This window comes from Poromitra crassiceps (assembly GCF_964638095.1).
Source record: "Poromitra crassiceps genome assembly, chromosome: 10".
Classification (NCBI taxonomy): Eukaryota; Metazoa; Chordata; class Actinopteri; order Beryciformes; family Melamphaidae; genus Poromitra; species Poromitra crassiceps.
In genome coordinates, this window is record NC_139631.1 from 5,179,959 (window position 1) to 5,206,308 (window position 26,350).

The window sequence follows — 26,350 nt, forward strand, 5'->3', positions numbered from 1 at the left end:
CTTGCACCTGTGTTTACCCTGCCTTTTTGACACAAAATGTCGTGAATACATTTGACTACTGCGATTTAAGAAAATCCTTTTTAGTCTGTGCTGATCATTTGCAGGAAAAGGACTTGTGCAGTTAGATTTCCTGGGAGAGCTGCAGACTGCCAATAAATGGTTCTAGTAAGCAGTAGAGAAGGAGCCAGCACTCAATGATGTCCTTTTGAGGGTTTTTATTCCTGTTGCAACGTACCCGTTTCAAGTTCAACAGGAAACGCATACGTTGCAACAGCAATAAAAACCCTCAAAAGGACATCATTGAGTGCTGGCTCCTTCTCTACTGCTTACTAGAAACTCTTGTGCCGTGCACCTAAAACTTGATTTATCCGGTGAGTGTGCGGGCTGATATAATAGCTCCCCAGCTATATCTGCTTTCAGTAAATGGTTCTGAAATAAAAACAAAGCAGTTAACATACTTTGGACACACAACAGCCCAGAATGGCAGTAAGTCCTTCAAGCTGATCATCGGTTTGCAAAACATGAGTAACAACCTCATTCCTACCAATCAAATTAAGCACAGCTGTCCATTCTGCCAATTGCACTTTTCCAGCTCATCTTGTAATTGTAGCCAGTGGAGACAATTATGCATCACGTGTTGAAAGAAGAAATGTGAATGCGGTGAGAATATGGGGTACGTAATATCTGGGGTAGAACTACATATTCAATTTAGCACTTCAATTTTCAAGTGGGAAAAAATAGGTTGAGAGCTTTGGGTTTAACAAGCAGGAACATTTATTATACATAACTACAGTATGTACAACACTTATTTTGTCAAATACTGTATATAGGGATAAAAAAAAAGAAAAAGGATAAAACCTTGATCAAACCATTTACATTCTCTTGACATTGAACAAGATATTGGAATCCAAGGCCTAATTATGTCAGACCTTTCATCAAAACAAATACTTTTGGCATTCATCTTTACTGCAACAATGCACATGTGGATCCATTCTCTCACTTGCAGTTTTGCATACGAAGCTGGATCTTGGAGGGAATATACATGTATCCCAATGAGAGATGAATGCAGGCAGTGTAATCCAGGGTAATCTCACTCTAAACTATGTATATGTTTCACAATGGGTATTGTATTGGCTGCCTTTGTCTACTTTTGGAAGCCACAACCTCTCTCAAAACTTCCCACGCTTCTCTACTTGTGGTCACTGCAGACTTTCTTTATCATTGGTGAAAACGGAGTGAAAGGAGATCCGAAGATTTTCCTTTCACTTACTCTTCTATTGACATACAGCTAATTTGGCATATCGAATCAAATTCAAAAACCAAAAATTGCTCTGTGCATTCCTGACTCATTCATGTGAAACCAAGAAACACTAGCCTGCTAAAGCATCCTGATCACATGAACTCACCCACTCAACCTCCCCCAGATCACAGAGCCATAACATGCAGTTATGTCAGAAATAGACTCAATAACAACAATTAAACAGGAACAAGAGTATGCACCAGTGTAGTTTCTCAGTGGAAAGGTAGGAGCCAAACAGAATGTGAGATCACGTTATCAGCTTTTTATCAGGCTATAGACACTGCGCAGCGCGTCATCATGCAGAAACCATGCACGCCCAAAACGGGGGGAAACAAAAACTCACCCCCAATCTTGGCGTTCTCCTATGTCGCGTGTTGCAAACAAAGATCATATATACGGAAGTTGAACACTCCAACTTACTTCCTTGACAGCTAGATGCACATTTTTCTTCTCGCCAATTCTCAATGGCTTCCTTGTTTTGCTCGGGAGTACAAAAAACTTTAACTGGCGATTTTTGTTACATTTGTTGTCTGCGCAGCCCACCACACAACAGCTTTTAGCGATGTTTAATTCAAGGAAAATCCAATGGTGTTTGGGAGTGAACGGAGAGCTTTCCCCCGTATTTCATGCAGTGTCTCTATGGTGATGCATCATCGTAGATCACCTGCATGAGCACCTTCTCTTTAAGCGCCTCGTTCTCCCTGTAGACATACATGGGTGTGTTGTGGACAGATCCCGCCTCCTCTCCGCCCCTCTCGCTCTCCTCCTCGGCCAGCAGGTGGTCGTAGGAGGCCACGCAGAGATCGTGCTCCTGCAGAGAGGAGGGGTACCGGAGCGAGGACCTCTCGATCCGCACCGAGCGCCTCACCGGAGTGAAGAAGCGAACCTCCTGGCCATTGACCTGTGCTGCTGGCTCTCTCTGTTGGCTTTGAGGACGACTGGAGAGGAGGGGGGGGGGGGGAACTGAATCAATCATAATCGTCCAAATGATCTGGCTTTAAGTTTGCATTCTGCTACTCTTTTTATCACCATTGATGTAACAATAGTTATTCAAACGACTGTACTATTTTCCCACATAGAATAATAGTAAAGACATCAAAACTATGAACCAACACAAATGGGATTATGCCGTGACCCCCCAAAAAGTGGTAAACAGAAAGGCAAAGGTTTCAGAAAGAAGATGATATTCACATATTCATAATACTTGACATAATATTGACGAATGGGTACTCCCAAAAATGTTTTTTCAGTGAGGTATATTTTGCAGAACTTTTTTTAGATTATTTTTGTGGGGCATTTTGCCTTCATTGGATAGGACAGTAGATAGATAAGAAAGGTGGGGAGAGAGGGAGGGGATGACATGTGGCAAAGGACCACGGGTCGGATTCGAACCCGGGTTGGCCACGCAAGGGACTAAGCCTTAAGTGGTATGCACTCTACCTGGTGTCACTTTTTATTCAAAATGTTAACGTTCCTTCAAACGTGGAGGAGAAAATAACATTCGAACTGCAATGACCTGTTGGAATTCAAAATTGGCAAACTCCACTCAACCGTGACGCGTTGCCGACTTTAAACAAGCGCACCTTATAAGAAGCGGACAGTTGACTCTGAGCTGCGGAGCTGAAGTTGTGTTGTGAAATCTCGAGATACAAGAAACTACACGTTGTGTTTCCTATTTTCAACCCAATGTGAGTACAAGTGTTCAACTGCGAATTCAGCTCGAACTCAGCTTCATGAGTCTATGAAGAAGTAGCTCCATTATGAGTGAAGCTAGGCTGGCTGCTGTTTCTATCACTCCACCATGTTAACGCTACATTCCAAAACAGCCCAGTGGACAGAAATCTATCAGTAACGTTATTTCTGACCATTTTCGGCTGCAGCACGTGCCGTGAGTAGGATCTGTAACGTTAATTGTTGCAAGGTAATAATTTATATTGGTAGTAGTGATACTGCTTTAGTTGCCTGTCTCTGTGCTGTAGCAGTGGTATTCAAGCCCACTGGTGTTTCGCCTTGCAGAGCAGCAGCAGCGGCGCCGCCTTGTGGCAGAAAGCAGTATTGCAGCAAATACATAAATTCATCGTCTGCCGAGGTCATCGAGGTCATCGGGGTGTGCGTGCGCGTGCATTCAAATATATTTGAACAAATTACGTGTCATTTCATACTGGTTTCTTATTAGATTTTTGCAAAAGGTGACAGCCCTACTCCGTGTAATTATGTCCTTTGCTCTCAATTTGAAAACCTAATGTTATTGGGTCTTTTTTATTACTTTTGGGCAAGCGAGGGGAGGACATGTAGCAAAGGACCGCCAGCCGGATTCGAACCCGGGGTCGCTGCGGGTAGGACTGAGCCACCGGGGCACCCCGCTATTGGGTCTAGTTATGTGAACCAGGTTAATAAGTCTAGGTAGAAGGTAGTGTAGATGAATACAGTTAAGAGATGAGAGCAGATGTGGAGAAGGTGATTCTGGGTTCCTTCTGGAGGTGTCATGGGCCAAATTCAACAAAGCATCAGTGATGGGAGGAGTCAAACAGAATGTGGTGGAACATACCCTGGGGTAGCTGTGATCTTGTACTTGACTACAGACGAGTCCCCTTTCTCGCCGCAGATGAAGACTCGGACAGGTTTCGGGGTCACCATGGGGTTGTCGGTGCCTTCAGGGGTATCGTGTCCTGGTTCTGCTATCTGGTCCTCCTCTTCCTCAACCTCTGCAGATACAGACAAGTGACCTGGAAATCAGAGTTGAAGTCATTTATAGATTTGCTGACTATAAATAACATTTTGTTTGAATGGTGCTTTTCAAGTCGCAAAATCACTTCAGCTCAACTGAAATTACACACAATAAATTTAAAGGTAAAAGTCAATCACATTTAACATTAAAAACAATCTCAAAAATGAAAATGTATCTATTCAGCGTTTATTTACATTGTTAATACAAGATATATAATAATAATAATAATAATGATTATGATGATAATAATAATAATAATAATAATAATAATAATAATAATAATAATAATAATAATAAACAAACAAAAACAAAACAAAAACAATGAAAAGATCCCTCTGAATGCCTTTTCTTAGATACTTGTTGAAGCAACAGATACCCAATGACGGGCAGGGAAAAAATCTGTGATTTTTCATTCAAAGAAAGCACTGATGGTATCGAAACTATCACAAATGAGTATTGTATCCGTTTCAGATTTTTAGTATTGATACTTATCGATACTATCGATACCTGTTGCAAATGAGTATTGTATCTGATTCAAATTTTCAGTATTGATACTTTTCGAAAGCATCAATACTTTTGACAAGCCTAGTTAAAATGCTGATGGGAGAGCTGTGCAATGTAGGAACAGGTATTTCAAGTTGAGAGAGTATCATATAGTATCATAAGTATCATACTACTGCTTCTACGCCCCCAGCATTCAGTCTGTCCAACTACCTTGGATCTCATCCTTTTTCTTCAGAATCTCAAACACCACAGTCCGCAGCTCATCCAGCGGCTGAAAGAAAGCAGACAGAAAGGCAGTCATGAGGTCAACCCTCCACATTAGAACAAAAAGTACTGGTGGTGGTGGTGAGTACAACATCAATCGGTCGATGGGTTGGTGGAAGATGGGTGGGCGAGGTGGGACATTTATAGACATTTTGAGGAAGTCCAAATTAAAAGCTGAAGGAAGATTACTGTACAACAAACCATAAAGTACGGAAGTGGTGCGGCGTTTGTGGCACAATTACTGCAAGTGACGTTCAAGAACTTGAATTATCCATGATGGGAAATTCGAGTGGTCGAGGTCACATGTGTATGTGTAGGAGCTGTAAGTCTCCTGTATTATTTTCTATATTCATTATTCACCGCACTGTCATTGGAGGTGGTGGGCGTGGCCACCGGGGACATTGACAGAGAGAGAGGGAGGGTGAGCTGGGAGGCGATCATTTTCTTTCATCGCATTCACACACGCAAATTACGCAAACGCATCTTTGGGAGTGGAACTGAATTATTTTACTATGCACGTCACAGTGTTTTCTCCCATGTTTAGTCCCTCGTGCCTTTTTGGGACTGCCTACAGCCGCAATAGTATGTGTTAGCACATGCAAGAGTGTAGGTGCCTAGAGATGCTGTGTGTGTGTGTGTGTGTGTGTGTGTGTGTGTGTGTGTGTGTGTGTGTGTGTGTGTGTGTGTGTGTGTGTGTGTGTGTGTGTGTGTGCGTGATTCTGATCAAATACCAACAAAAAATGTGCCTTGACTCACAGGCACATGTATGGGCTGTTCCATAGGCGCCGAAACCGTGGGTGCTCGGGCCCCGGGGCACCGAGCGCCCACGGAAAGAGCAGAGCACCCACAGGGAAATGGGGGGAGCGAGAGAGAGAGAATTCATATGCCTACTGCATGTGCCTGTGGCGGGGTCCTGTCAAGATGTCAGTGCAGTTGCCAAGCGCATTGGAAGCGTCTGATGGTGGCGTTTTGAAGTCCACCTGTTGTTTTAAACTGCTGAACACTATAGAGGCACTAGACACGCTCTCTGCTCTCTCAGCCATACATCCATGATCCCCTCTCTCTCTCTCTCTGTGCAGCCACTTTTTTCATCCCCGTGTCTCGTCTGTCTCTATGCTCCACAAACAAATCTCACGGCAGTTTAATAGCAAGCATGTCAAATATAACGCTACACTATCGCAAAACAAAGTGAGATATGCTCTTAAACACATCGGCTACCAAAATATATTTCCCTGCATGTCATGATGAGATTAGATCAGCAAAAGTTTGGACAGACGGGATTGCTTAATTTTCTCATCCTCCGCCCAGTGCTGCTTTTCCCCTCCACTCTGCATGACAGACAGGTAGAAGGACGATTACAGCCTCGACTGACAGGGGCTCAAATTGACTATCTATTCCCTAACAATGGCTGGTGCTGGCAGAAGACTGCCTCTAGCTCGACATCCTTGATGTACTTTGTAGGACTAGATGTTTGCAGCTCTGAGCCACAGGAGCTACAATCCACCAGCACCACTGAAAGAAAGAAAGAAAGAAAGAAAGAAAGAAAGAAAGAAAGAAAGAAAGAAAGAAAGAAAGAAAGAAAGAAAGAAAAGTCTTACCTCTAACACGACACGTACAGCCTCTTCAAACATGGGCAGGACGTCCAGGTTGCCCTGTTGCTCCATCAGGCGGACCTGACAGATCCAGTACTTTGCAAACTTCCGGGCCACCAAAGGCAATCGGGAGAGGACCTCCTTCACCTGAGCTGAGGGGCAACCCTGTGGGGTGCGGGTGTCACACAAAATAAATCAGAAAAGTAAATGCATTTTATCTCCACCAAAAACAAAACAAAAGAAAAACACACTGTCTCTCAACCTTACAGTTATGGTGTGTTCACCACAGTCAGGCTTTTCTTAACCTGCCTGTTACTGACTCACTGTCTCTCTCAACCGTACAGTTACGGTCTGTTCACCACAGTCAGGCTTTTCTTAACCTGCCTGTTAACTGGGCGAGAGATTGCTTTCACAACTTGAAAGAGTGAAGAAGGAACTTGTCGAGTTGATGCTTGTGGAAAGGTCTTCTCTTTGGTTTGTGATGCTTATAACAATCATCATTTCCTATAGCCTACGCATTGTAATATATTCAGGGATGGACTGGCAATCTTATCAATTCGATAAACAAGGTGCGAGGATTAGGGATGCAGCGGTATAAGTTTTTGACGGTATGATAACCTTGGACAAAAATACCACGGTTTCACGGTATTGTGGTATTGCGGACCATTTGTGTTTTTACAATAGCCAAAATATTCCCATACAGCCGACGTCGTCTTTTTAGATGGGGGAACGTTCAGGGGGGTCCTTGCGGCTCTTCTCTACTGTGCTCTAGTCTAGGTAGGCATGCAGCCAGGGGGAGGGGCCACGTAAACTGCGCTCTGCAAGCGACCTGGGCACTTTGTTTTGGGGAAACAGCTGATACCGTGGGGAAGGTATGACGGCAAATCTTAGTGGTTTTGATACCGTGATGTTTTCAAACGGTATACCGCTGCATCCCTAGCGAGGATGTCATTGGGCCGGATCGCAATCGGGGAGTGAATCTGACGGAATGCACGGTCGGGTTCCGAAAAAATAAATACAGAGCAGAGCAGTCCAAATTTTGGTGGCTTAAACCCGTAGGTGGTGGGTCGCCTTTGACGGATACAAAATCCCAACTTCTTTACCAAGTACCGTCAGTGTGAGATGAAAAGAGAAACGTGTTAACGGCAGCCAAGCAAGCACTGTAAATTAAGACAGGTGTATTGATAATGCCCCCAATTCTCCTGTACCTCTTCTAGCAATTTGATGCAGTCAGCCAGGGATCTGTCCACAGCATAGATGAGGGAGCGGGCCCCGTCCTCCTGCAGAGTGGCTTCATCCTCCTGCAGAGTGGCCCAGTAGGGCTGGGGCACGGCCACGGTGCGCCTGACCACAGGTCTCACTGGCATGGGAGGACGCTTGTAGGAGATGCCCCTGGCTTCGCGCCATTCCTGGAGCTTTCTCCTTCAGACCGAATAAAAGAGCAGAGGGTAGAGTCAGTGAATTACCGTAAGTTTATACATCGTAGAATACAAGAATACTAGACAGCAGACAGGATAGGCAAATTATACTGAGCAAAAAGATAACACAACACTTTAGTTTTCGCTATATATATTGCATATTCATATCGGAGACAGTTAAAATATTATTTAGGATGTGAGATAGATAGGTCTCTCTCTTGGGAGAGCATGTCCCAAAAGGTTGTAACCAAGGTGACTCAACGATCAAATGTCTAGCCACAAATTCTAGGTTGGATATATTGTTGCCAATGTGGCACAGCTGTATATGTATTTTAACATTCTTTCTAATTATAAATCTAATATTATAACATTGCTTGTTGTTTATTATGAACTTTAGTAAACAGTGTTTATTGTTTTGCAGAACATTTTTAATTGATACTTTATCTAGCGGTCCACCATTTTAATATGTTTGAGTGGGAATGAGAGTATGGGAGTATGTTCTGCACGCAACATTTGCTTAGGAATCAATAAGCAGAATCAATTCCTTTTCAATTCCTTTCCAGTTTTGATTCCTTTGGAATTTTGGAACCAATTCTCAATGTCCAACCCTAGTAATTAATTACATTGTTTAAAATGGAAGTGTTCTTGGCAGTAATGGATAAGAAGGACTGTGCGATTTAAAAACGTCAATCAAGCCAACAGAACAGATGACCAGATGGAGGAAGTCATTGAGTGGAAGAAGGCTAAGTAAGTACTAAGACCTGCTGGTTAGCAGCAGCTGCCAGAGACAAGGCTGGAAGGCTAGGTGCTTGTCTGTGGAGGTACAGTGCAGACACAATGCTGGAAGGCTAGGTGCTTGTCTGTGGAGGTACGGTGCAGACACAAGACTGGAAGGCTAGGTGCTTGTCTGTGGAGGTACGGTGCAGACACAAGGCTGGAAGGCTAGGTGCTTGTCTGTGGAGGTACGGTGCAGACACAAGGCTGGAAGGCTAGGTGCTTGTCTGTGGAGGTACAGTGCAGACACAATGCTGGAAGGCTAGGTGCTTGTCTGTGGAGGTACGGTGCAGACACAATGCTGGAAGGCTAGGTGCTTGTCTGTGGAGGTACGGTGCAGACACAAGGCTGGAAGGCTAGGTGCTTGTCTGTGGAGGTACAGTGCAGACACAATGCTGGAAGGCTAGGTGCTTGTCTGTGGAGGTACGGTGCAGACACAATGCTGGAAGGCTAGGTGCTTGTCTGTGGAGGTACGGTGCAGACACACGCTGGAAGGCTAGGTGCTTGTCTGTGGAGGTACGGTGCAGACACAATGCTGGAAGGCTAGGTGCTTGTCTGTGGAGGTACAGTGCAGACACAAGACTGGAAGGCTAGGTGCTTGTCTGTGGAGGTACGGTGCAGACACAAGACTGGAAGGCTAGGTGCTTGTCTGTGGAGGTACAGTGCAGACACAATGCTGGAAGGCTAGGTGCTTGTCTGTGGAGGTACGGTGCAGACACAATGCTGGAAGGCTAGGTGCTTGTCTGTGGAGGTACGGTGCAGACACAATGCTGGAAGGCTAGGTGCTTGTCTGTGGAGGTACGGTGCAGACACAAGACTGGAAGGCTAGGTGCTTGTCTGTGGAGGTACGGTGCAGACACAATGCTGGAAGGCTAGGTGCTTGTCTGTGGAGGTACGGTGCAGACACAATGCTGGAAGGCTAGGTGCTTGTCTGTGGAGGTACGGTGCAGACACAAGACTGGAAGGCTAGGTGCTTGTCTGTGGAGGTACAGTGCAGACACAAGAATGGAAGGCTAGGTGCTTGTCTGTGGAGGTACGGTGCAGACACAATGCTGGAAGGCTAGGTGCTTGTCTGTGGAGGTACAGTGCAGACACAATGCTGGAAGGCTAGGTGCTTGTCTGTGGAGGTACGGTGCAGACACAATGCTGGAAGGCTAGGTGCTTGTCTGTGGAGGTACGGTGCAGACACAAGACTGGAAGGCTAGGTGCTTGTCTGTGGAGGTACGGTGCAGACACAATGCTGGAAGGCTAGGTGCTTGTCTGTGGAGGTACAGTGCAGACACAAGACTGGAAGGCTAGGTGCTTGTCTGTGGAGGTACGGTGCAGACACAATGCTGGAAGGCTAGGTGCTTGTCTGTGGAGGTACGGTGCAGACACAATGCTGGAAGGCTAGGTGCTTGTCTGTGGAGGTACAGTGCAGACACAAGACTGGAAGGCTAGGTGCTTGTCTGTGGAGGTACGGTGCAGACACAAGACTGGAAGGCTAGGTGCTTGTCTGTGGAGGTACAGTGCAGACACAATGCTGGAAGGCTAGGTGCTTGTCTGTGGAGGTACAGTGCAGACACAAGACTGGAAGGCTAGGTGCTTGTCTGTGGAGGTACGGTGCAGACACAAGACTGGAAGGCTAGGTGCTTGTCTGTGGAGGTACGGTGCAGACACAATGCTGGAAGGCTAGGTGCTTGTCTGTGGAGGTACGGTGCAGACACAAGACTGGAAGGCTAGGTGCTTGTCTGTGGAGGTACGGTGCAGACACAAGACTGGAAGGCTAGGTGCTTGTCTGTGGAGGTACAGTGCAGACACAATGCTGGAAGGCTAGGTGCTTGTCTGTGGAGGTACGGTGCAGACACAAGACTGGAAGGCTAGGTGCTTGTCTGTGGAGGTACGGTGCAGACACAATGCTGGAAGGCTAGGTGCTTGTCTGTGGAGGTACGGTGCAGACACAAGACTGGAAGGCTAGGTGCTTGTCTGTGGAAGAAAGCCTCCAGATAGCTACTGATAAAAAGAGCAGATCCGTGGGGCGTTTGGTAATACTAGGGTGCAAGTTGAGGCAAGAGTAGCTTCACCTGGGTCACCTGAACGGGGGGGTTTGATGTCCAAATGTTACTGCCGACGTGCCCAAAGGCATCGAAAAGATGTAACACTTTCAACTGTGCAGTGCCTGTGTTTCAAAAACGAATGTGGGAAAAAGTGAACACTGAACAGCGAGCACACTCCAAAAAATATACAACTTCGGTAAGGTAAAGGAGGTAAAGTCCCACTGATTGTCACACAATGTGTGAAATTTGTTCTCCGCATTTGACCCATCCCCTGGTGGAGCGGGTGAGTGGCAGCAGCGCCGCGCTCGGGAATCATTATGGTGATCTAACCCCCCCGATTCCAACCCCTTGATGCTGAGTGCCAAGCAGGGAGGCAATGGGTCACATTTTTATAGGGCACATGCAATATCAAGTCACAGCAGAAAAAGCCAGCACACAAAAAAGCCATTTTAGAGGTTTAATACCTTAGTCTGGGTAGGGCAGCAGCACAGCAACAAACCGTTTCAGCACGCAGGCCTTCTTCAGTGTTGACAATACTGCTGTTTTCTACTGTGACTCAACAACGAATGTGTCCTTGGCCAGAATGGCGTGCCTGTTGAATGCGGACCAATAAAATATTCCTGCTGCAGTCGGCCTCTTAATGACAACACTGGAATAAAGATAGACTATTCACCTTATTCTTTGCCCACACATGGACGCTTCCGCATTACGTCATTTTGTAATAGTATTTCCGTTTTGACTTGCCAAAAACTCCGCAGGCAAGATGGCTGCGCACACTCCGCTCCTAAAGTGACAAAATTACTCCCCCATAAACTAACATATCTTGGCCAATACGTATGTAACATACAAAATAAAACAACCCGTAATATCTTAATTTTATGTAGAATGCAGAGGACATGTAACTGTTTAGTTAAACTTGCATTCCAGGAATATTGTGCTCTTAAGATGACGTTAGTGGAGTGGACGTTAGGTTGCGCACCTATGTTAGGTTGCGTAACCTATGTGCGATTCGAAATAACGCATCCGAGATAGAAACGTTATGAATATAGCCACGTTATGAACAACAAACTAACGCTGGTGATCCGTATGGAATCAGTGTTACTCGAAATGGTTAACGGTTATATCAATTTGGTCATTCAGTGGCATTTTACTGCCTTATAACATAACTAACTAGTGGCTAATATTATTAGCCACTAGTGGCCTTCGCAACTAGCACTGAACCGGAAGAACAAATACGTTTGCGTTGAACGCGGAAGAGAGAAAAAGTGGGCGTGGTGAATAAGGTGAATAGAAGAGGCTATAAAGAATAGACTACTAGAGGAATAAATGCATTCTAAATGTTTAATTAGGAACTGATCATTTTATTGTATTGTTTTCTTCTTCTTCTTGAACCATAACACCTCGCTCTTACAAATGGAATCTCTTGGATCAGTATGAATGGACAGCTGCATGTCGTAAACAGTGTTGGGGGTAACTCATTACAAAAGTAACATATTACATGTAATATATTACTTTTAGCAGTAACTCAGTAATATAACTTATTACTTATAGGATTTCAGTAATATTATACCAGTTACTTTCTCAAGGAACTCAAGTTACAAATTGAGTTACATTTGATTAAATCAAAGCACATATTTAAAAAAGAGACAATCATTTCCTAATCAAACTGTGTGTTTTTATGCAAATAACCACTATAGATGACAATAACAAAGGAAAAGAATAACATTTAGAATTTTGGATTGTTTACACTGACTTCAAGGCAGTTGAAATTATTTTGCGGGATGGTTCCGGGGCAGCAATGTCATTCTGCTGCTGCTGTTGTTTTGGTAAAAGTAATGCAAAAGTAGTGTAATAAGTAACGAGTTACTCTACACAGAAAGTAATATTGTAAAGTAACGTATTACTTTCAAATGAAAGTAACTAGTAATATGTAGTATATTACATTTTTAAAGTAACTTGCCCAACACTGGTCGTAAAGAACAGGACGGCAACATAAGACCAGCCTAATTTCATTAGAAATGTTGACACCGTGAAATCTGAGACTTGGATTTCTCGTTGGAATGTCTTATCGAGTCTGACAAACACATCTTTCATTATACTTTCAGATGTGGGCCGTGAGAGAGTGTTTTAAAATATGTAATCTTGTAATCTCATACAGAAAGATAAGGACACTCATTTTGACATGACGGTAAGCATCAGGGTATCTCTGCGAGAAATGAGTCTCCCCCGACACGCACCTCACTGAGAAAGACAATACAAACTCACATCGAGGCATTAGAATAATGATTCTGTTATTGTGGTCGATGTGGTAGCTAGCTGGTAGATTATGATTTCATCTCCACCACTAATCTCAGTTTGTGGAACAAAGTTGATGTTTGGTTATTTTTTGCAGAATACATCAATATTGTTAACTCCAGTCGACGCTGTAAAGAAAGGAAAGTGATGTTGAGCTGTGGTGGTGCCGATGATGTAAGGAAGGAAGACAGGCCTTTGACAAAGCAGATTAGGGCTGGGCAATCATTCAATATCATTTATCGTCTTTCAGTGTAATCAAATCGTGATAATATGAAGATATTTTGATATTGTGATTAGGGATGTTCATTTTGAACAATTTCCATAATCGAAAATTGGGGAAATTAACGATCAATTATCGATTATCGATAGCGTAATAATAATAATAATAATAATAATAATAATATATATATATTTTTTTTTTACTCTGGTCTGGTCTCGTTCTCGGCCAGCTAGAATGGCGATGCCGCTGTGTAGTAAGAATATCAGACACTAGCGCTGTGGCCAGGTAAACAAACATGTTACATGTCAGGTTACATGATGTAAGGCAATCGGCTTCTTCCAGCTTAGCTGACAGCACAAGAGGCAAATCAACAGGCCTGAGCCTCACTGAGGTCCGCAGACCGCTGGGTGCGTTTCTTTGTGTCCCCAGCACATGCCGGTGTGAATTCCCCATGTTTAAAACAGTTTTGTTGGCACAAAGGCCCGTGCCCAGCCAGAAAACTAGAGAGACTATATGAAGCTCCACCTCACGTTAGTCGGCTGTGCAATGGAGTGGGGCGAGGAGGAACGAATTCCACCCAAACCTAGTCCGCAAAAAAATAAATAATAATAATAATAATCGATCAAAATTCCACATGGTCGAATCAATTCCATATCGATTTTCGATAATTGATGAACATCCCTAATTGTGACACATTTCTGCTGTCTAAATTGATGATGACAATCAAATTTGGGATTTGGACTGTATAAACAAGTTATATACGGTACAAAATTCACCCTCTGTACAGTTGTCATGAACGGGTGAAATTAGCCAAAAACATTTTTTTTAACCAGGCTGTAAACATGTTTGTTTCTGCTGTAAAGTTGCATTTTAACATGGGCTTCAGTGGGGATGGACTCACTCGCTTTTGCAGCCAGCCATTGTAGGAACTGCAGGTATTGGTGCGTTATTATGCCCTGTGCCCGCTGGCGCCTACGCAGCAGTCAATCGCTGGAATTGGCCAGGCCCCAATGACGTCTAATGCTCACAGCTTGTCACTCAATAGGGAGATCAAGTTTAGTTGATGACTGAACTTCTCTTTTAGAAAATCCAAGGAAGAAAAACAACAAACACCTGAATAATGTCATGGGAAAACTGGAGGAGTGCAGAAACGCCCGTTGGATGAGCCGTGGGTGGCGGCAGTACAAATCAATTGAATTGGCAACTTTTATGATATATCTGCGCATTGAAGCCCGGTGCGTAATTGCGCAGCGCCAGCTCACCTGATCCAGCCGCTTTGGTGTCTGTTATAGCCCCCGATTCGTACGCTACAACAAACCGAGAATATGAACTTGTATATTGCTACAATTAACTCATTAACAGTGTGTAACAGACATTCAGTGTGTAACAGAATAGCCTGCATTCTGACTGTGTGTTATGGAACGTATCTACCAGCGGTCACAACGCAACGACAACTGGGCCAAGTTAGAGAAAGCCTGTTTAAACACGGGACTATCTGGAGAAAACAAAACAAATTAGAAATCTGAGCTGGTGATGTTGTTTTGTTGTGGAATGCGCAGTGCCGTCGGAGACCTGCACGGCTGCCTTGACTGAATAGAGGTGAGCATTGCTTCTTTGTGAAGAAGGAATGGGAAATTTGGCCATACCAGCGATAATTAACCCCCGGGAGGCACGGGGAGAACATGCAAACTCCACACAGAAAGGCCCTTTTGACGACCCCACCCGGGCGGTGGGCACTCAAGGACATGCGGACGGGCACGCATTCCTTCAGCGTTCACAGCGTCCCAGGTGGGAATCGAACCCAGGACCTTCGAGCTGTGAGGCGACAGCGCTTACCACTGCACCACCGTACTCCCAGATATGGCCTTTCTTACATCATATAGTGCAAGTCAAGCTGTTTATGTGCTTTTGTCCCATGGGTGATGCCCTCGCGCTGCTTATGATATGTTTCACAAGCGAAAATAATAACATTTTGTTCGGGGGCCCCGTTAATGAAATCGCCGGGCAGGGCGCAGTGTTTGTGGTGTGGGAGATTTGAGCTGTCAAGAGGCAAGAACTGTCAAAAGGGAACAAAAGACTCGCTCCTGGCCAATCCCGGCGCTTGACTGCTGCGTAGGCGGGCACAAGGCGTGGTTTTGCCGGGAAACCGCAGTGGGTTCCATAATAACGCGGTATTGGCACTTCCGTGATGGCTTCCTTTTTCATCCCCAGAGGTTACCGCTTGGTTATATCATGGCTAGGAAGCTACACAACCCAATGTACTACCAAAGTTCAACAATTAAATGATTTGTGTCGTTTTTAGACTAGATTTGTGTAGTTGTACAGTGCTTACTCACATTCTCTCCTCCTGGGCTGCTGTCAGTTTCTTTCCCTCTGTGTGGGGAATAGACTGGACCGGGGCCCTGGGTGTCTTCATGTGTGTCTGGGGAATAGACTGAACCGGGGCCCTGGGTGTCTTCATGTGTGTCTGGGGAATAGACTGAACCGGGGCCCTGGGTGTCTTCATGTGTGTCTGGGGAATAGACTGAACCGGGGCCCTGGGTGTCTTCATGTGTGTCTGGGGAATAGACTGAACCGGGGCCCTGGGTTTCTTCATGTGTGTCTGGGGAATAGACTGAACCGGGGCCCTGGGTGTCTTCATGTGTGTGGCCTGTGCTGCTTGGCTGGCAGATCTGGCAGAGCGCAGCACAGTCTGTGGCATCTTTGGAATGCCTGCTTTTATTGTACCCGCCTGTGCTGGTGGCACTTTTGCTGGATTGTCTCCCTTTTTGCTGCCCGTCTGTTTGTGGATCTTGGCCTTCTCTCCCAGCTCAGTCACAGCCGCCTGCGTAAACCTGCTCCTGGCTCCAGAACTGCACCTACTCGCAGGGGGGCCTGAGGATGTTCTGGAGCCGACTCCGCACGCCCGGCTATTACCTGCCTCTTCACCTTCAGGTCTCTGCTGCGCTGCCTTGTTTGCGGGCAGAAAAACGGATTTCGTTTTTGACACTCTTTCCTTCTCACCTGGCTTGGCAGGTGCCGTTGTGCGCTGGGAGATGACGCGTGTTTGCTTAAGTCCAGTTGATGGCTGACTTTTACGTGGTTTGGGATTAGACTGGATCCGAGCTCGAATTTTAAACCCAGCAGTTGCAGCCCCGGTAGCAGTGGTTCTCTTCTGGACGGGCTTGTTTACAACTGTGGGAGGAAGTGTTCTCCTCAGAGCCATGGTGGACCTCTGGGAAACTGAGGCTGAGGATGAGGTGCTGGAGGGCACTCTGTTAGCCAGAGAAGTGGCGGAGGTGGCGGCAGACGCTGCAGCAGGCCTGCAGGCCTTGGTGCTTCTTGGCTGGAGCGCAGCAGGGATGAGTCCTGTTTTGGTTTTGACCAAGGGGCCAAAACTCATCCTAACGCTGATGGTCTTATTAGCACCCAATTTGGTTACATTTGTGCAACTGTTGGATTTGCTGTGTGCTTGTGTCAAAGCTGTACGAGCTGCATTTGAAAAGGATTTGCCTGAGCTGCGGTGAGCAGCAGAGATTCCCGTGTTTGGCTGCTTTTTGGGTTGGCTGGATGCACTAAGGTTGGAGGATGCAACTGTGTAAATTCTTGTAGGCGCAGCGGGCTTTTGGTTCAGTTTTGGCTGTGCCGGGCCACTCGGTGCAACAGGACGGTTGGCATTCCGGGCTCCAGGAAAGATGCCACCTTTCGGCACATTCACTTTATAGGTACCTCCAGATACTGTTCCAGTAGGGTGTGAGATGACCTTCTCAGCCTGAGGTTGAACTTTTGTGTCTTCATTTCTCTTACCGACAGCATCTGGAGCCTTGTTCTCTTTTTCTTTTAGGAGCTATAAGACAAAAAACACTAAGTTAATAGGAAGCAGATTCTGTCACGTACAGCAGATCAGGACCACACCAAGGTCACGAGTTTGAGAATTACAAAATCCCCTTGTCTGAAAGAGAGAAAAAAAACGTTGCTACTATGAAGATTCAGTTCCTCTGCTCGAATCGGCCAGGGGTTTCCTTTCCATGCCAAGGCCCCCCAGATAGCATTAGCCTTTGGCCGCAGCCGCCCTATTTCAAGATGTCTTTAAAAACCCATTAACAATACTATTGAAAACATCAAAAATCACATCTATACGACCTCAGAATAGACTACTGTATTACCCACACCAGAGGGAAATGACAATGGATGTGATGATGACTGGCAGGCAATTAGACAGATGGGCATGACAAATATGATTAAATCATGAATCATAAAAATCATTTTTATGTGGAAGTGTGATGGCAAAATTGCTGGAGAGCAGTACTTTTCCACTTCATACAACCTCTCCCCAACTCAGTATCTTTCCATGACGTCAGTAGTCAATCTAATGTTCACTAGACACAACACTCCAGTCTACCCACCCAAAACAAGATACATGTTCTCAGGGGCGGACTGGGATCGTAATTCAGGCCGGGCATTAGATACCAAGCAGGCCAGGCCGATACGGGCCGACGTCCGAAGGGTGGCGCCGAAAAATTTGGGCCGTTTGAAGCCCAATTTGGGCCATGTGAAGCCCAATTTGGGCCATTTGAAGCCAGATTTGGGCCATTTGAAGCCCAATTTGGGTCGTTTGTAGCCAGATTTGGGCCGTTTGAAGCACAATTTGGGCCGTTTGAAGCCCAATTTGGGCCGAGTCCAATTTTACAATGAGATGCACCCACTTTAACCCTGAATAAAGTAATAAAACCACTAGTAAACCAGTAGGCGGCGCCTGGCCTGCTGTTCAGTGAGTGGCCTGACTGCGAGCACCAAAAAAAAAAAAAAAAAAAAAAAATGTTTTTTTTCAGGCCAGGCCACCGGGCATTTGCCCGACGTGCCCGATTATGCAGTCCGCGCCTGCATGTTCTCCCTGCACAGGAATATTCTGCAATGATGAAGAACATACGGTAGTTCACAAAATACATCTTAGAAGGGCCATAGTTCATAAGCAATCAATCAATAAGCACTCAATCAATAATTTGCTATCACAGAAGGAATGGAAAGGATTCAATTATATGTGTTAACACTACACTAAACATAATAAAATATAATAAAAAGGCTATATGTAGAAGGTTAACTCATATGAATTCACAATGGCTTCAAAACACATAGAGGTGATGTGTTGTTGAAAGTTTAAGGGTAAGAATAGGCCAGAGCCAGAAGGGGATGAACATTGGCCAAAGAATGAGGAAATCTTGCCTCATGCTAGTTTTGGTATGCTGATTGGCAGGCTCTTCCTTACAGGATACAGGAGCGGAGCCAGATAACATTCTAATGTGACAGAACAAAAGAGTTGCGTTCAACAGTTCATCAGTCCTTGGGCTATAATAACATTTCTGTGGGTTTTTGCAAGGCCTTAGATATGTGCAATGCACCACTACATGGGCCAACTTCAGAGGCAGTGCCAGGAACATTGGTTACTTTGGCACAGACTGGAAGGCACCTGCCAGTCTACACTGCTATAACAAACAAACAGAACAGATCAAAAGATTCATTCTTCTCACTGAACAAACTCAAAAGCGCAACTTCCCAAAGAAAAGCCAATCTATCTATATACCTGTACATTACTCGCATGACTGGCACCATTTACACTTACACCCACCTTTAGTGCAGATGTGGCAGACTTCTTAAGCCCACTGTCATCACGGAGGTACAGCCTGAAGAGTTAATGAAAGTTACATTATTTCCCCTGCAGGTAAAATATGCAAAAAACACTTGGGTCAAATTAATGAATCACTCAAGAGGTTTCTTACTTAGGGTTGGCAGGTTTCAGCTTTCCTTTTGCTGCCAAGTATTCCATCAGCTTCTGCTTCCGTAGCTCTGTGACAGAAAGTTACAAAACAATTTGATTGATGTCTTTTCGCTTTAACGCGGCCAAATGACGTAATGTAATGTAAATGTAACGCTTAACCTCAGCCATAATTCAATAGACAGCCAAAGTGCAACGTCACTTCCTGCTTCAGCACTGTACCAGAGATTTTCATCCGCCATTTATTTTCCCAAAGACATTTTGTAAAATGCTTATAAAAATACTTTTACTTGTTCAAACCAAACGGTTCAGATATATTTAGAAACAGGAGAGCCAAAATGAATAAAAAAATAGGGTTAGGGTTTAAAGAAAAAAAAAAAAAAAATTTAAGTTGTATCGGCCAAAAGTTTCATAATGGTGCATCCTATATATATGTGTATCACAGCAAACAGTTTAGTTTAACACCAGTGCATCTATCATTCTTAGGGTAACACCATAGGCTGATGGCAGTAGAAACAAAGGAGCACTAATAATGTTCTTCCAAGCTATATGGATAAGTTAAAGCATGAGGAAAGCACAGGCACAGCAGAGGAAAAAGGGCAGAAAGTCATTTTTGTCTTCTGGCCATAGGGGCAGGTCAATCAGATTATAACTTTTTTTCACCTATTTACAACGATTGGTAAACACATGCTTTTCTTTTTTCCATCGGTATAAGTTTCCTCTGACCAGAATTTGAACACCAAATCATTTGGTGTTCAAATTCTAGGTACCTTACACACTGTTACACTTGTTCATATTGAAAGGTTTAATAAATAAAGAAAAGTTTAAAACAATTCAGCAACAAGACAATTTCTTATTGTTTGAATCTGCTTTGTTTAGGCTACATTTGTTAAATAATGTGCTAGAAGTGTGATTTTCAGACCTGTTTCGCCATACGTCAGTGAATGGAGAGAAAAACACAATTCTGCAACCCCCTCTACAGAGCAACTAGATAACAGAGAATCGATTTGTGCGTTATATCATGGCCAGGAAGCTACACCACCCAAGGTACTAACTACCAAGTTGCAAGTTCAACATGATGATTGGTGCAGTACCTAGTAGTTTAAACTGTAATAGTGTATAGTAGATTAGTTGTACATTCCACTAGTCATCCAGATCTGTCAAATAGATCAGGACCTCCTGGTGATGTTGGCTACTGGACAAAGTGGCTGGATGAGTAGACAAACCTACTGTTCCCAGAGGAAATTTCCCAACATCTGATGAGAGATTGATTGCACTATTCAACCATTGAAAAGTGGTTAGAGAGCTGACTCACTGACTATGACCAAACAGATCATATCTGTGTTGCATTGCCGATTCTGGCCAACTCACTTTATGTGTAAGGTTATTTATAGCAGTGGTTCTCAACCTTTTTCCACATCAAGGACCCCTAGGGTCCCCCATCTGATAAGATTTTTGCTTTTAGATGTTTTATTACAGAAAGTGTATGAAACCCAAAAGTCATACATTCCCTCATTGTGTTACTTATGTATGGAATTAGTATAGTGGAAATAAATTGTTCCAGTTTTTGCTGGGAAACCCCTCAAGGACCCTGGGGCCGCCCGGACCCCACTTCTAGTATCCTCATCCTGTGGCATAACCACACAGACAGCCACCTTGGTATTAAAATATGAAGTCTAGACTAATAAAAAAAAACATCATATTCGTAGGAAATGCACGACACATTACAAAAAAGCCCTAACAGCTACTGACACATTACAAAAAAGCCCTAACAGCTACTTATGTGCCTTTCTTTATTTTGTATAGGGAGGGAATGTCATGTCAAAGTACATGCCCATGCAGAACCTTCATCAAAACCACTGACATCCAGTCGTACATGTGACCCAGACAACAACTCGTCAACAACTCCTACTCGCTACCGCACCCACCATCGTGTATTCTGGTGGAAAACTATTGAAAGGAATGCCCAGCGAATTTAAATCTTAATTAATTGTATTTACCACTGGATCCTAAAACACTATTATCAGCCATGACATGAGTTTGATTATATGCCCTCACACATAACGATAAAGGAATACGGAGATAATGGTAACTTGCACCAAACCACGCTGGAAAGGTTAACTAATTTAGGTTAACTAGGCAGATATAAACCCTCTCCAAGATATCATGTCTGACACAATAACCAAGCAGATAACGTAACGTTACTATCAGAAGCAACTTCTAGTTCGCTTTCATTTGGCTAACGTGAATATTTAACGAGACAATGTTGCTGTTTTCTCATGTTAGCTAACGGTAGCTAAGCTAACTAGCTAACCAACTTAGCTTGTGTGCTAGCGAACTAGCGTTAGCTCGCTACCTTTTCTGCATGGTATCGGAATCGGAGCAGTCCCTCCTTCGTCCATAATTATTAGAATGCGGTGTCTTCTCTTGACTTTGGAAAGATTAGTTGCAACAGCAAAGCTTCGTTAGGCTGTCTTAACTTTCTTTTACTGTAGGTTGTGACGTGAGCCGCTGGGTGTGCTACTCGGCTAGTTTGTTTGTTGTTGTGCTCGAGGTGGGTGGGGCTCGCGCATCAGCCAGGGTTTCGAAAAGTTACCGGGTTTAACTCCTCTCTTCTGTCATTGGACAGTTCGAAAAGCCCTCGCGCATGCTGACTGGAGCAGAGATGTAGAAAAGCTTGCAGCTCTCTGGGCGCGCTCGTTTCGGTCTGCCGTTCAGGAGGAGGTGACTTCTGGGCTGAACGGAGTTTGCACTCCTTTCTAAACGGTTTAAGGGGCCCCTCCTGGCGGGAGCGTGAAGTTTAACAATTCATCCGTTTAAGGACCCCTGGTGCTCCCCATGTTGAGAACCACTGGTCTAGGTAGGCTCAATTAAACTACAGTGAGTTATTCTCCTCTTTTTACTCAGTTTGTCATGTTTGGGGTGGGTTTGTTTAGCTGATAATGCAGCAGATGGCCCGTCACGTGACCAGGAGGCTCCTTCAAACACCATGGGAAAAAAGCTGTCTGTCTGATGTAGTCTTGATGTAACGCTAGGCTAGTGAGAGCGTGAAAAAGTTTTGAGATGGACTCAGTCATCATATAGAAGTTATGAGGCTTTAATACAGATTTATTGCATTTCATGACAATAATAATTAAGCAGATTTCCAAATAAATAGATATTAAAATAACACCAGTGCAAGATAGATCAATACATTACATTACGTCATTTGGCAGATGCTTTTATCCAAAGCGACAATAAATATATTAAAGCATAACAATTTGAAATTATCTGAACAGTGTGCCTGTTGGCTCAGTAATAAATACACAGGGTGCTCACCAGTCGGCACAAATACGCCACCTTGTGGTGAACTTTGACTAAGTCAATACACCCACAGTTCCCTTTCTGTACTTGGTACATACTGAAGATAGTAATTAGTTTACACACTCTGAAAACTCAAGAAGTTATTTCCTACCAGACTGTGGTAGTGTCTCATCTGACATGACCTGGGTGGTGGACCATGGGCCACAAAATACTCATACTGGACACCGATCACATATAGCACAATAGCTTTTATGGATTCATAAAATAAGGATAGTCACTGATAACTTATAATAGTGATTGTTTTTTTCAAAATAACTAGCTAGTTCTTGAATCAAAATAGACAGCTGCAGCATATAAATAAATAAATATTGAGCACTCTTTTTGTAACACTTTGAGAGGCCAAATAGTTTTCTCGTGGGGCCAAACTTGACTTGCAGATTCTAGATAGCTTCTGCATCCCTGCGGCTTCTTTAGCCCTGGCGCTCAGACCCAGAGCTCAGAGCTCGCATTGTGAAGTTTTTGTGGCGGGTGTCACAGGTCTGCTGGCACATATCCACGGGACAGTTGTCGCTCTCGGCGGTGCTGATGTACCACTCGGGGAAGCGGGCGGAGTGCAGCGTGCTTATGTCCACCCCCTCCCTGTGCTTGTAGAAGAGGAAGCGCCCCATCTCGCTGTTCTTGTCGATCCTCCCCAGATTGTCCTTGTCCATCATCTAAAAGGTGAGGAAAGTTACAGGTCAGTGAGTTCCACCCATAGACACACAACTCACTACTTCGTATCAAAAGCCACATTCATTCATTGGGGTATAATAAACGAACCTAATGTGTAATTATTAAAGTCTAGCATACTAGAATAAGATCCTTGTGGTAGAGTTTTACCTCCAAATGCAGCGTAGGCTTGTCACCATCCTTGGAGCAGGACAGGTAGAGTTTGGTGTCACCCTTGATGCCGAGGACCACGGCCTGGCCCGCGGTAGGAGGGGGGGAAGGGTGGGCGTAGGTGGACATGTTGAGGGTGACTGAGGAGAGAACAGACAGCAGAGGTCAACTTCAACCAAAACTCAAACATCATGTCAGCCTTAGAGGGTCTTGACAGATAGAAACACATGTGGGAAAGCCATGTAGAGACTCCATTCATAAACTGAATTGAGAATGCATGGTCAACCACCTGAAAGGGGCGCTTTAACATTAATGATATTCAGTACAATACTCAACACAGTTTAACTCATATGTGACAAGAAAAAAATAACATTTAACTGAATTCAGTTAAACTTCCAACTCCGTTTCCTGTAGCTTTTGTTTGTTTGTTTGTTTGTTCCAATTCAAATTCCAAATCCTCAGTTGAATTCGAATAGCCAAATAAACTAAAACAACCCCAGTTTAGCTCCACAGTTTGAATCACAACCTTGAGCCACAGAATAATGTTCTAAGCAGCAGACCATGCAGAACTGCAGGACATGTGTGAGGTGACGTGGGTCTACCAGTACCTACCTATGTGGCTGTCGTTTCCTCCCTGCACCGTCACAGCATGCAGCTCCATGTTGTTTTGGACCAGAACCAGGCTCCTCTTCAGGTGGTCCGTCACGCTGTGCTCCTGCTCGCCCGCCGGCGTCCGGGTGTACAGGTGAGGAGGAGCCGAGTTCACCTCCACTACATGATGCTCTGAGGGGGGGGGGAAAGGTGACGCTGATAAATTGAAATTACAGACCAGCCGGAAGTGGAACGTATAACAGGAACATATCTCTTCCTACACAAGTCTTTGGCCAATATGAGACGGTACAGACCAGCAGATGCCAGTATAACCCAACAGAAGAGCAGAGGTGTAACAGTAACTCAATGTTATGAAAGCAGAGATACCATCAGCTTATTTCTATGAACTATTTTATCATTTGGCTATTGATTGATTGTTTACCAGATTGCCAAATTGACTAAGTCAATCTAAAGTCAAACTAGTGTGTGTGTGTGTGTGTGTGTGTGTGTGTGTGTGTGTGTGTGTGTGTGTGTGTGTGTGTGTGTGTGTGTGTGTGTGTGTGTGTGTGTGTGTGTGTGTGTGTGTGTGTGTGTGTGTGTGTGTAGGGTTAGGTACCGAAACCCGGTACCACCTTAACAACGGGTACTGAATTGCAACGCAGATCCCAAAACCGGAAGACTGTACAAATAAAGTGGACTAGGCCTGCTTACCTTCCACGGCGCTCTCCAGCACCATGCTGAGCAGGTTTTCATCTGTGAACTCAGACCAGCTGCTATTTAACCTCTGCATGGCGATGATGAGGTGTGCCATGCACTTCATGGTCATGGGGTGGTGGGAGATCTCCAGAGACAGGCCCTCGGGCATCTTGGAGCTCCACATCTCACTGGTGTGCTGAACAAACCAACAAAAATGGCCCCCGGAGGAAAACATTGTGTAAGCTTCACGTTTAAGCTTCAGGATGTTCCGTGTTTAAATGTGATGTTCTCACAGAGATGTTCTCACCTTCATCATGTTGCATTGCAATCCAGATTCCATGTCTTCTGAGTAGGGGAAAGATCTGCAAAAAGATAGCAATTTCCCCATGTCAACAAGTCATGTCGCATTTAAGAAATGTGTACTGAAATCCTGCGTTTACACTGGGAAAGCTGTGACCCGTTAATAGACATGTTCTATCTTTAATGTCCATTTTATTGTATGACCTTTTTATTCAGATTATGTATGATCTTCTCTCTGTGGTTCCTTCTGCATCTCTATTGTTTGATGCTACACTGACATAGTGTCACCTTGGTTCATTTGATCTCATGTTCATGACTAATATTGACTCAGAAGTAGATACACACATCGCTGTGGTCATGTGACAACCTCAAAGTATTGATCGTTTTCATGGTTTTCATGTCATTCAAATAATTCCATTGTGCTCAATGGGTTGAGAAAAACCTACCACCCATTGGATCAATTGGAGCATTGATCAAGTATTGGATAAAATCCGAAAATGCATGGTGGTGAAGCTACAAACAGGTCTTAATCCTTGAAAGCAGGCATTCTGGAGATACAATTTTCATCTGACATTGACCGAATGAATCCTCCAGCAGTCTATAACAGAACAGGCAGCACAGAGTGTGTTATAGAGACTGTCCTGTAACCTCCTCCAGCAGTCTATAACAGACCAGAAGGTCCCAGGTAACACTCATAATACAATACATTGCTCTGGACAAAAGTGGATGAAAGTGAATAAGAAAAGTAATTTACCTGTGCAAGATTGTAGTCGAGGAGAAGGTTTGTTTTGGGTTGCTGTGGTTTGTAAGGTCCTAGTAGTCCTGTAGTTTTGACTGTTCTGACTGCATGTGCTGACCTGCAGGTTTATATAGGCCTACACACAGAGAGGAATTCCCCAAAGACACAGGAAGTTGAAAGCCAAACTCTCCCTCTCTCTCTCTCTCTTTGTCAAACACACACACACACACACACACACACACACACACACACACACACACACACACACACTACAGGCTCTGTGGTCACTGTGAATGGACCTGATGATGAAATACTGTACTAACACAGAGACGCAGGTGTGGTTTTATCGTGCGGTTTAGTTATGCCAGCTATGTGATTATGACACTAGTGGGCAGCGGGTGCCACTGCGGTATCAGTGTTAATTGTGTTTCTTTTAAGGAAGTGTTTTGATCTGGAAGACGGGCATTGGCAGGCATAGCCTAAGCCTACTGTTTTTATGCATTCATTTCTGTGTCAGTTGTTTTCCAAAGTGTAGGTATGCATGTGTTTTTATTTGTATACTGGAAACCTGAACTATACATGTCATTTACATGTAAGGTTATTTTATGACATATTTCCTTGCAAAATAAATGAACAAAAATAGTCAAATACCAAAACTATTGTGTCTTGTCTAGTATCACACCAACTTTTTTTATTTCCACAAGAGTGATTCGAGTCTCTGAAAATGTTTATCTGAAAAATCATTTCCCTGAGTCATTGCAGGTGTTCTTTCAGCTGACACTCAGTATGACACGAAACACATGAGCGCGGCAGCTCAGCCTATCAAACACTTTGGTTCTATTCTGCCATTTCTTCACACTTACACATGCGCGATGTCAGGAGGTTTTGATTTGGTCATGTCTTCAATGTGAAGAAATTCCACCAGCCCAAGTAAACATGCTAATTGTTTACAGTTGAGT

General features: G+C 44.3%; 2 protein-coding genes across 3 annotated transcripts; both read right to left on the reverse strand.

The window, feature by feature from the left end:
• Positions 1-799: 799 nt before the first annotated feature.
• Positions 800-21,367, reverse strand: ckap2l (cytoskeleton associated protein 2-like). 2 transcript variants are annotated; one of them, XM_083644059.1, is made up of 9 exons: positions 21,240-21,367; positions 18,888-18,954; positions 18,737-18,791; positions 15,468-16,957; positions 7,597-7,810; positions 6,395-6,553; positions 4,743-4,803; positions 3,849-4,005; positions 800-2,238 (listed from the first exon to the last, which is right to left on the reverse strand). In XM_083644059.1, exons 1-9 carry the CDS (start codon positions 21,283-21,285, stop codon positions 1,938-1,940), a joined length of 2,550 nt encoding a protein of 849 aa, XP_083500185.1. In that variant the 5' UTR covers positions 21,286-21,367; the 3' UTR covers positions 800-1,937. The 2 variants fall into 2 exon arrangements, with proteins under 2 accessions (XP_083500185.1, XP_083500184.1); XM_083644058.1 differs by having other exon boundaries at positions 3,849-4,026.
• Positions 21,368-22,047: 680 nt separating this feature from the next.
• LOC310783996 (interleukin-1 beta-like) lies at positions 22,048-25,542 on the reverse strand. The gene is made up of 6 exons (XM_083644942.1): positions 25,407-25,542; positions 24,660-24,714; positions 24,368-24,548; positions 23,678-23,848; positions 23,066-23,205; positions 22,048-22,899 (listed from the first exon to the last, which is right to left on the reverse strand). The coding sequence occupies exons 2-6, from the start codon at positions 24,690-24,692 to the stop codon at positions 22,657-22,659; spliced, it is 768 nt and encodes a 255-aa protein (XP_083501068.1). The 5' UTR covers positions 24,693-24,714; positions 25,407-25,542; the 3' UTR covers positions 22,048-22,656.
• Positions 25,543-26,350: the final 808 nt, after the last annotated feature.

Coding starts and splice junctions, on each gene's coding strand:
- ckap2l (XM_083644058.1), bottom strand. CDS start 21,285: ATGGACGAAGGAGGGACTGCTCCGATTCCGATACCATGCAGAAAAG. Junction 16,958..18,736: donor CTGCCACATCTGCACTAAAG/GTGGGTGTAAGT, acceptor TTTGTCTTATAG/CTCCTAAAAGAAAAAGAGAA. Junction 2,239..3,848: donor AAGATCACAGCTACCCCAGG/GTATGTTCCACC, acceptor CCTCCTCTCCAG/TCGTCCTCAAAGCCAACAGA.
- LOC310783996 (XM_083644942.1), bottom strand. CDS start 24,692: ATGGAATCTGGATTGCAATGCAACATGATGAAG. Junction 23,849..24,367: donor GCTGGAGAGCGCCGTGGAAG/GTAAGCAGGCCT, acceptor CCCCCCCCTCAG/AGCATCATGTAGTGGAGGTG. Junction 22,900..23,065: donor AGCCTACGCTGCATTTGGAG/GTAAAACTCTAC, acceptor CTCACCTTTTAG/ATGATGGACAAGGACAATCT.